Genomic DNA, 11,196 nt, shown 5'->3' on the forward strand with positions numbered 1-11,196 from the left:
TTCTTCCACATCATCCCCTGTGATAATCATGTCATCCACATAAATTATTAGGGCTGTTACCTTTCCTTGTCAGTTTTTAAAGAAAAGAGTATGATCCGAGTTACTCTGTTTGAAACCATATTTTCTCATAGCCAAGCTAAATCATCCGAACCATGTCCGAGGTGATTGTTTTAGCCAATACAATGCCCGTTGCAGCTTACACACAACTTCAGTACTTGAAGATATAGTGTATCCCGATGGAACATCCATGTAAACTTCTATACCAGGAATATTAAGGATTCAAGTGTCCAATGAATATGTGTGAGCTATCTATCACACAAAAAAGACTCAAAAAAAATATACATAAATATGATAAGTAAAAAGCACTGATGCTTTTGCTTTGTCATTAGGTTCACGTAATACATCACCACAATGCTATAATAATTTTGGGTAGGGTGACACCATACTATATTACAACTCAAATTGTCCATTGTGAAGTCGACTTGATAAAAGAAAAAGAGTCGCAATATATTCATCGGTACTAAATAACATAGGGGTATATATCATAAATTTTCGTAGATTCATGAGACTAACCAATATTAAAAATACTCTTACAGTAATTTCACATGGTCTACTTGTTTTAATTTATATTTCCTCCCCACTAAACAAGCACATTGTCCAACAATTACTGTTCGCAACAATGTTGCTTGTTCAATCAATAATCCCAAGGTCAACTGATCAGACTGAAGAAAATTTTATTTTAAATTTTATTTACTCCGTTTTTATTTATTTATAACATGCTAATCCGTGCAGAATTGAGAAACTCCAATTGAAATACAGTTGAAACTGCAATGGAAGAAAAGACCATCCAACCTCATGTAATCATCATCCCCCTACCGCTTCAAGGCCCAGTCAACTGTATGCTCAAGCTCGCCGAGCTTCTCAGCCTCGCCGGCATCAATGTCACCTTCCTCAACACCGATCATGTCCACCGTCGTCTCCTACGGCACACCCACATTCACTCCCGTTTCGCTCGATTCCCATCTTTCCGTTTCCAAACCGTTTCCGACGGGCTCCCGGAAGATCACCCGCGCACCGCCGATAGATTCCTGGACATGTTTGATGCCTTTGTAGCCGTAACCAAGCCACTTCTCCGAGATATGCTAACTTCCGGTGGACCCAGTTCGGACACCGAAAGGCCGGTAACGTGCGTTATAGCAGATGGTATCTTTGATTTTGTACTTGATACTGCAAAAGAAAATGGAATTCCTGTCATTTATTTTGATACTCTCAGTCCTTGCTGCATCTGGATTTATCTGTGTCTTCCCAAGCTCATAGAAGCTGGCGAGTTTCCGTTCAAAGGTGGGTCAATTAGCTTCTTCCATTTCAGTAAATTTATTGCCAGTTTTGTTATTGGGAAGATGCTTAGACAGTTTTTTTTTTTTATTTTTAAATTATTATTATTTATTTATTTAAGGGATGCAACAGTAGGATTTCCAATCCCAACTTACTGTTAAAATCACCTGGCCTTATGTGCTTACTAATACCAAAGTTTAGGTTGATATTCGTTAGGAACTTATGATAACTTAAAGTCACGTCTAAGCTGTCATACTCAGGTTATCCAAAATTAAAAATAACAAATAATACATTAGGATTTCAGGGGTCTAGTTCATTTTATCAATTTTAACGATTTTATCCTTTTTCTTATTTATATATTTGCTTAAAATTCCAAAAAATTTTTTTAACGATTTTTGTGTGCATCCCCTAGCATAGATAGACTACAGAGAAGCAAACGTTTTAACTTCACATCTACATAACTTTTCTCACTAACCAAGCTACTCCAGTAAGTCATTACATTAATCTAACCTATCATTCGTGTACACCATTTGATGTAGGAAATAACTTGGACACTCCTATAAAAAGTGTACCAGGCATGGAAGGTTTTCTCCGGCGCCGTGATCTTCCGGCCTTCTGCCGTAGCGGTGACATCTCCGACACCCAAATACAAATTAGCTTATCGGAGACCAGACAACTCCCAAAAGCCCATGGAATCATACTCAACACCTTTCAAGATTTAGAAGAACCCACACTTTCTCACATTCGCTCTCTCTGTCCAAACCTCTACTCCATCGGACCAATCCACAACCTCCACAAAACCAATCTCGCAGAAGAAACGTCGTCGTCGCCGCCGGCATCCTCCAACAGTTTCTGGGAAGAAGACAGGGACTGCATGACGTGGCTCGATGCTCAACCGTTGAGATCAGTGGTCTATGTTAGCTTTGGGAGTCTCTTAGTCACGACAAGGGACGACCTCATGGAGTTTTGGCACGGTTTGGTGAACAGTGGGAAGAAATTCTTGTGGGTCATACGGACGAACGCCGTCGCCGGTGAAGATGGGGATCGGCAGATTCCGGCGGAGCTCTCCGAGGGAAAGAAGGAATCTGGGTACATAACGAGATGGGCCCCACAGGAGGAGGTGTTGGCCCACCCAGCGGTTGGCGGTTTTCTTACCCACAGTGGGTGGAACTCGACACTGGAGAGTATAGTCGCCGGAGTGCCGATGATTTGCTGGCCGGCCGGCGTTGACCAGCAAGTCAATAGTAGGTTTGTGAGCGAGGTGTGGAAGGTGGGTTTGGACATGAAAGACACGTGTGATCGGGTCGTGATTGAGAATATGGTCAACAATCTGATGGAGGTGAGGAGAGATGAGTTGGTGAGCTCGGCGGATGAGATGGCCAAGTTGGCCAAGAAAAGTGTGAGTGAAGGTGGGTCATCGTTGAGGGATTTTAACCGTTTAATTCAGGATATCAAATTTATGAATGTTTTGATTGCTGAAGCTTGTCCTCTGTAAACTCAACTGCTTTCAAAAAATAAGTAAGTATGAATTTTTATTTTGTTGATCACTTTTCTTCTATTATATCCTGTAATTAATATTGGTCCCGTCTGATCAGAATAGATTATGTCCTGTAAATTATGTAAATTAAGTGAGTAATAAAAATTTGACAGTTATCTCAAAAAGTAAAAATTGAATATAAACAATTTTAAATGGATTAACCCAGTCTCAATCTCTCTGCCCATTTGAGTTGTTACACAGTTACACTTCCAAAATAAAAAAACCCCCTTTCAACCACAGGTCACCTCTTTGTGATCCTCCATCACCCTTTCAACTCACAAGGGTCTGATTTATTTTTATAGTTTTTAATATTATATTATTTCTTATAACTACCATCCATTGTTATTATCCTTCCTTTTTTTTTTGGCAAATATATAATTAAATCTATGGTAAACTGTTATAAACCTCAAAGGTGCAGAAATTGGTTAAATAAAGAAATCACAGATACAGCCACAAGCTTTTACTGTCTTTTTCCTCTTCGATCTTTTTTCTTCTTTCTAAAAAAGTTTGTTCACGAGAAACTGTAAAAGCTGGTTTCAGTTGTCTGAATCTAAAAGATTAAAAGTGTTTAGCAGAATGAAAGCTTACATGGCCTCAGACAGAGCAGGAGCTATTGCATGGAATAGTCTCTCCTTCCTCTAGTCCAACACCTGAAATTATGAGGAGTTAGCCAGCTTAATTTCTGCTCTCTTATGGCGTTGATCAGGATATTATTGAGAATTCTAGTGAACGTCAAAAAGTGTGTGCACTGAATTGGTCGAGCAATGCCAACATACTAGCTAGTGGTGGCAAAGCAAATCTCAACCAAGTATTAGAAGCTCACCCATTTATTTTAGCAGAAGAAAAGTTGAGGATCAAAGATGAGGGAGAGAAAGTGGTCCTGTTGCAAGACAACCCAATTGTTGCAGTCTTCTGGTTGTAAGACTATTGGTTCTGGTTTGATTCATTCTGTGATCAAGTTGCAATCTTCTCGTTGCTTGATCGTTACTTCGGGTTCGATTTCTTCTTTGATCAAGTTGCAGTCTTCTGGTTGTATTACTATTACTTCGGTTCCATTGCTGCTTCGATCACGTTGTGTTGCATTACTGATACTTTGGGTTTGACGGCTTCTGTGATCGCGTTGCAGGTCTCTGCGCGGGTTGCATTACCGTTGCTGCCACTTCCATTGCACCTTCTTTTCTTCATGTTTTTGTCGTTTAATTCGAGAAATTACAAAATTTTTGACCTGAGTACATATCATATCAAATCAAATTAAAAAAATTAGCATTCGAAAAACTAAACATAGTAATAAAAGAAAATCAACAACTATGTGTGTGTGTTTGGAAAACTAAACATATATATATGTACGTACTTTTGTTCTTTTTAGATTAGTATCGTCAAGATAATATTCAGTTATGCTACATCTACTCTTTTTAGGATCAGATTGACAAAATATGTAAAATTTCTCTTCATTCATATCACTGTTTTTTTTCTCCTCCTCCTTCATTTCCCCTACAACCATCTTTTAGTATATCTTAACCCTGGTGAGGTTTGGAAAGTTGGTTTGGATATGAAAGATACTCGTGAAAGGATCATAGTTGAGAAGATGGTCAAAGATCTGATGGAGGTGAGAAAAGATGGATCCAGTTTGAATAAAGTGCTTTGGGGACTTTTCCAACTTTAGCTACAGTTTTGAACGTGACCGACAATTTTGAAAAATTGGGCTTTTGTGCATTTGTATTTCTACTACTTTATGTATTTGAACTTTTTGCATTCATTCCTACACTACGTTGATCCCACTCTTCTTAACTATTGGGCCATTATTATTATTTTGTAAGTAAAATGAATTTTGTCGACATTGCTTGAAAAATTATTAAGAAATTTAATTTTATTTTGTAAGTAAAATGAATTTTGTCGACATTGCTTGAAAAATTATTAAGAAATTTAATTTTAAATTAAATTAAATTAAATTAACGTAAAAGAAATTTTGTCGCACATCAGAAATGAAACATACTGATCCGAATTTTCTTTTAGAAATACCATTTTTTTTTAAAAAGAAACATATAAGGCATACCCAACTTTCTATTTTTTTTTGCCCCCATCCACTAATATCTTTTAGGATACAGTACCGTTACACTCCTTGAGTTTTGATAAAAGAACACTAAAAACAACTTACCTATTTTTTGGACAAAGACACAACTGAAGTTTAAAAATGGACAAAGACACACCTTTACATGAGAAATTGACCAAATTACCCTTTGACCGTTTATGAGACTTTTTTAACTTTACTATTTAATAAATTCGACTAATCTACCCTCATGAACAATTTATGCATAAAAAATAAAAATAAAAAAAACTTTATCGTCTTTTTTTTTTTTTTTTTTTTACTTTATAAATGTCCCAACTTCTTAAAATTGTGGATGTCTAAAATAATTTTTTTGATCAAATACATATATTTCAAATAAATTATATTTTGTTATTACTTCTTTTCTTTTTCTTTTTATTTTAAAATTAAGATACTTAATTCTTTCATTTAAAAAAATTAAACGAATTTCTTTTCTTTAAAAATAAAAAATATGGTACAAGTATAACTTTATTTATGTTGGGGGGGGGGGGGGGGGGCGCGGGGGAGGAAACAAAGGGAAATAATAATAATAATAATAATAATAATAATAATAAAAACGAAGGCATGCATAAAGTTATACTGGTACCTATTTTCTTTTATGTTGGGAAATGCATAATATTTGATATATAATTTAAGATGTATAAAGTTATACTGGTACTATATTTTTTATTTTTAAGGAAAAAAAGATTGATTTAATTTTTTTTAGATGGAAGAATTAAACATCTTAATTTAAAAATAAAAAAGAAAAAGAATTAATAACAAAATATAATTTATTTGAAATATATGTATTGGATCAAAAAATCATTTTAGAAGTCTACATTTTTAAGAAGTTGGGACATTTATAAAGTAAATATATATATATAAAAAAAAGGTACACAATTTAAAGTTTTTTTTAAATTTTTTTTATACATAAATTATTCATGAGAGTAGATTGGTCCAATTTATTAAATTGTAAAATTAAAAAAGTCTCCTAAATAGTCAAATGGTAATTTAGTCAATTTTTCATATAAAATGGTGTTTTATCCATTTTTGAACCTTCAAGGGGTATCTTTGTCCAAAAAATAGGTAAGTTTTCTCTAGATGTCCTTTTGTCAAACCTCAGGAATATGACTGTACTTTACCCTATCTTTTAGTAGTAAAAAACTGCCATCTTTTGCCAGCTCGGACTGGGCCCCAAACTAAGCCACCATAAGATCTTTGACCATTACTATAAAATATTATCATTCTTCAACTATCTGTTCATATTTCATAAAAAGATTTAAATCATTTAATTTTTTTTTTTTAAATTTATCTAAGTCCCATAAAATACTATACAGTCCTAATTAGATCTAACAAAAATGGAACACCATGAGCTGTTAAGCCTGTTATGCCTTTGAAGGAGAGAAAAGGTACAAAAACATTGGGAACAAATTATTACTAATCAATTAATTCAAAGTGGATTTTATCAATGCGTTTAAATGAAAATTTTTATTCTATATCCAAAGGTAAAATAATAATGATAATTAACATTATTTTGTGCAATTCCTTGTAAATACTTTATAATTTATTGATTCAATTTGACAAGTCATTCATATACCTGTCAACGAAATCGATCAAATTCATATCCGATTTATTAAACTAACGAATTATCAAATTCGAGTCACCAACAAATTATCGAATTGAATGTTTCAATTCATATCCTATTTAGTTCGGATTTGGATTAAATTGAATTTTGATTAAAATTATATTCACTAACATGTATATATATGTATAATTATGAGGATAGATGGACTAGAGTTTAGTTAATATATAGGATGGTGCATAAAATAACTTAATCAAACGAATATATTGGTAAATAATATATATATATATATAACATCCATATATATTACTATATATTGTAATGTAAAATTATATATGCATATATATATATATATATATATATATATATATAGAATTTTAATTGAACGATTAGCTACGGTTTCATATCCAATTTATTAGGTAAAAGAGTATTTAATTCAGATTATTAATTTTTTTTTTTTTTTCCATTTATATTCAGATAATTGGATCCAGATCTATTCATTGGAAGAATGGTATTGGTATCTAGAGAAATTATTATCTTTTTGTCATGATTGAGACTTTATAACGAAATTTGAATAATTTCTATAGGAATTCAAAAAATGGATCCATCAACTGTTTATGTTTATGGTTCTACCATGCTTTCAGAATACGAAGAAGAAGTTGTTTTTCCGTTTGTGATTCTTGGAACCCATTTCCTGTTGCACCTCTCGCAACCCATCTCAGCTTCCTTCATCTTCGAGGCACTTCTCTTCTGAACAAACCAATGACGGTGACACCAACGACGACAATGGCGGCGAAGATAAAGACCCCAATATAGATCATCAACCAAAACCAAAAGCCCCCGAAAAATGGCACGTCTCATCAACTACAATCCTTGGTCAGCTGACCTCGAATCTTCTCTCTCTTCCGTCTCTCCTTCTCTCTCTAAAACGACCGTCCTCCAGACTCTCCAGCTCATTAGAACCCCATCCAAAGCCCTTTACTTCTTCAACTGGATCCACCAAAAGGGCTTCGCCCACAACGATCAATCGTACTTCATGATGATTGAAATCCTCGGCCGCAAGCGGAACCTCAATGCGGCTCGAAACTTCCTGTTCTCGATCGAGAAGAAGTCCGGCGGGACGGTTAAGCTCGAAGACAAGTACTTTAACAGCTTGATTCGGAGTTATGGTCGAGCTGGGTTGTTCCAAGAATCAATCGAGGTGTTCTCGAAGATGAAGTCGATTGGCATTTCGCCTTCTGTTGTCACATTCAATAGTCTCTTGTCTATTTTGCTTCAACGGGGTCGAACTACTATGGCACTCAAGGTGTATGATGAAATGCTTGTTACGTATGGTGTTACCCCGGACACATACACATTTAACATTTTGATAAGGGGGTTTTGTATGAACTCAATGGTTAATAGAGGGTTTCGATTTTTCAAAGAAATGTCGAATTAAAAATGTGAACCTAATGTTATAACTTATAATACACTTGTTGATGGGCTTTGTAGGTCTGGGAAGGTCAAAATCGTGCACAATGTGTTGAGAGGTATGCTAAAAAAGAGCTCGAGTTTGAATCCTAATGTTGTTACTTACAAAACTTTGATTAGAGGGTATTGTGGAAAACAAGGTATCACTGAGGCTCTGGATGTTTTCAAAGATATGGTTGCACCAGGGCTGAAGCCAAATAGAATTACTTGTAACACTCTTATTCAAGGGCTTTGTGAAGCCCAAGAGCTTGACAAGATACAGCAAATTTTTGAGGGAACTGTAGGGGGTGGAGAATTTGTTCCCGACACGTGTACCTTCAACACGTTGATGAATGCTCATTGTAGTGCGGGAAATTTGGATGAAACGTTAGAAGTATTTGAGAAAATGGCAGATCGAGTTGCGAGTCCAACCAGATTCAGCTACTTAGAGTGTTTTGATTCGGAGTTTGTGTCAAAGAGGGGATTTTGTGAGGGTGGAGGAGTTGTTTAATTAGCTAGCAGAGAAGGAGATTTTGTTGCATGCTGTTGGTTGCACACCTCTTGTTGCAGCATATAACCCAATGTTTGAGTATTTGTGTAAAAATGGGAAGACAAAGAATGCTGAAATAGTGTTTAGGCAGCTGATGAAAAGAAGAATCCAGGATCCTCCGTCTTACAAGACTTCGATCATGGGACATTGCAGGGAAGGTACATTTTGGCTGATGTCGAGACTTGTGAATCCCTAATTGATGGCCTATTGCAGAAGGGTGATCCCACTCTTGCCCATTAAACGACAGAGAAGATGTTGAAGAGCTCCCATCTTGCTAAAACATCTACTTTCCATTCTGTACTTACAAAACTTGTCGAAAAAGGCTGTGCTCATGAAGCCGCTATATTTGTTATGTTAATGTTGTTAGGATTTATATGCCCGGCATAGCAAATTCCTATTTGAATTATAGTGATATATGTTCCTGACATATCTGAAATATTTATGATTTATATAATTGGTGAATTCAATGTATTATATTTCAATTCATTATGGAATTGATAATGTCCACTTGATTACAAGAAATATTTATATATGTATGTAATAGCGATCAATACATGAATATAAATGATAATCATAAATAGTTTATAGTCGGTAATTATGGATAGACTTATTATTAACTAAGACTTGAACTAGATCTGTGTTAGGTTGAGATATATTGCAAGAGCTGTCATATGCAGTTGTTCCCTATCACCGTCATGACATTTGACTCTTAAGCATGAGAGAAGTATAGACTCTTTTATTAATTAGTAATTACTTTGATTTGTTCGGCGTAATCTTCGGAATCCTTAGACCAACACTTTGGGTAATTATGTAATTAATAGTTAGAAGGCTATATTTTCAATATTTGCATCGTTGCTATTTGTATTTATTTTGTATTGATTATGCTTGATCACAAAGTAAATTCGAAGACCTTCGTGTGTTTTAGACAAAATGATTTATTATATATTTATTTATTTAAATTATTATTTTTGTCAAACAAATATTTTATTGTGATCAAACTGGAAATAATTAAAGGTACCAAAATAAATATATTAATTAAGTAGTCGGATTGATGGCTTTATTTATCCGATAACTAATTATGCATATAGGTGTCAAAGAACAATATTGACTTAGAAGTTATTTATTATGTAATTGGAGTTCAATTATTTTTTTTTAGTAGAGTAGAAATTAATTTATGAATTAATTGAATTGGGTACATGGATTGGGTCAATTATTAATTCATTGTAACCAAGAAAATAATAAGTCCAAAGAATTCTCACTCATAACCGAACTTGATATTGGAATCATATTAGATTTGAAATATGGAAATTAGAGATTGAGAAGGATTTATTGTTTCCTTTCCTTATCTTTATGTTGTCTATATATACATGGTCAATGTATATTTTAGGAGAGACTTTTGAAAGAAAAAGGAATATATTTTCTCTCTCTAGAATTCTAGGGTTCATGTTCTCATCTAATGGAGGCTCCCACAAGCCTATTTTTCTAAGGACATTCATGGAGGCTTATGTGTAATTCCTAAAGACAAACCTATTACCGAGAAGATGGAGATCCAAGGAGAAGACATCTAGTAAAGGTAACTACATAAGTGAGAACATTCACTTTAGAGGAAAGATTTAAAGGTTTATTCAAACCTTTGATGTAAGTATTCAATCCCTAAATTGAATGATACATCATATTTTATTTTTTGTATAAAACTTGTCTCTATGTGATGAATCAAGATCTATGTATGAAAATTCCTCAGAAAGCTTTTAAAACTTGCACGTTTCCCAATAGTGGTATCAGAGTATAGTTTGATTCATTACTAGAGATCATGTTTTTCTGAAAATTATCATTCATGGATCCAAACTTATATATGCATATGTATATTTGAATATATGATCATGATGTATGTATATTTGTGAATGGATGATGATGTATGTTTGGGTCATGGATGAAATTTATAGATTCATTGAATGTAATTTTATCTTTGGATGAATGTAATTAAGGCTTTGATTTAGCTGTTTGAAAGTTCAATGATGTAATTTTATTTTTTCCCATGTATTTCAAATTGTAAATATTTATTAAAGTCATGTAATCTTCATCAAAGGATGCTATGAAGCTTCAAGAAGGTCCAAGAGGGTTTAATTTGGCATTAAGAATTTTCTGGAATTTTTCCAGAATTTTTTGAGCCAAATAATTGATCTCTGGAATTTAATTTTAATTTTTTGGATTTCTAGTGGTTTTCCGAAGGCTGGAGGGTCCCCGGCGGCAAGGCAACGCTGGAAGGGATGATGGTTGATCCCATGATTCGCGTTGCACCATCATTTGGTGCAACAGGATCCACAACCGTTGGATCAAAAGGCGACAGAAGGTAGGATCCCATGCGGCGCGCCTACGGTGCGCCTACCAACCATCTGGCACGTGAGGCCCACACGCCAGCGCTTCTAGCTACAGCCAACGTGAGGCAGCGCGTGCCACGCGCTGCAACATACACATGGCGCGTGGCAGCGCGTGCCACACGTTGCAGCTTCCCACTGGTGCGTGCCACGGGCTGAAGCTCCCTCCTGGCGAGTGCCAGTACATACAGGTCCCTCCGGGCACATCCTAAGTGCTGTTTTGTTTCTCCAGGCGCGTACCAGCCTCCTGCGGGTGTTTGCAAGCCGTTGGAGGTCCCTCGTGCA

The 11,196-nt window shown here is 35.1% G+C and overlaps 1 protein-coding gene and 1 pseudogene across 1 annotated transcript; both read left to right on the forward strand.

Annotated features, from left to right (window-relative positions):
• Positions 1-763: 763 nt before the first annotated feature.
• Positions 764-7,291, forward strand: LOC132269885 (7-deoxyloganetic acid glucosyltransferase-like). The gene is made up of 5 exons (XM_059771117.1): positions 764-1,341; positions 1,875-2,819; positions 3,832-3,998; positions 7,015-7,054; positions 7,125-7,291. The coding sequence occupies exons 1-5, from the start codon at positions 831-833 to the stop codon at positions 7,289-7,291; spliced, it is 1,830 nt and encodes a 609-aa protein (XP_059627100.1). The 5' UTR covers positions 764-830.
• A 48-nt stretch (positions 7,292-7,339) lies between these two features.
• LOC132268515 (pentatricopeptide repeat-containing protein At1g02060, chloroplastic-like) lies at positions 7,340-9,022 on the forward strand (annotated as a pseudogene).
• Positions 9,023-11,196: the final 2,174 nt, after the last annotated feature.

The sequence above is a fragment of the Cornus florida genome, unplaced genomic scaffold (genome assembly GCF_030987335.1).
Source record: "Cornus florida cultivar Cherokee Brave unplaced genomic scaffold, ASM3098733v1 CherokeeBrave_3.0.0_Hap2_Chr08, whole genome shotgun sequence".
Lineage (NCBI taxonomy): Eukaryota > Viridiplantae > Streptophyta > Magnoliopsida > Cornales > Cornaceae > Cornus > Cornus florida.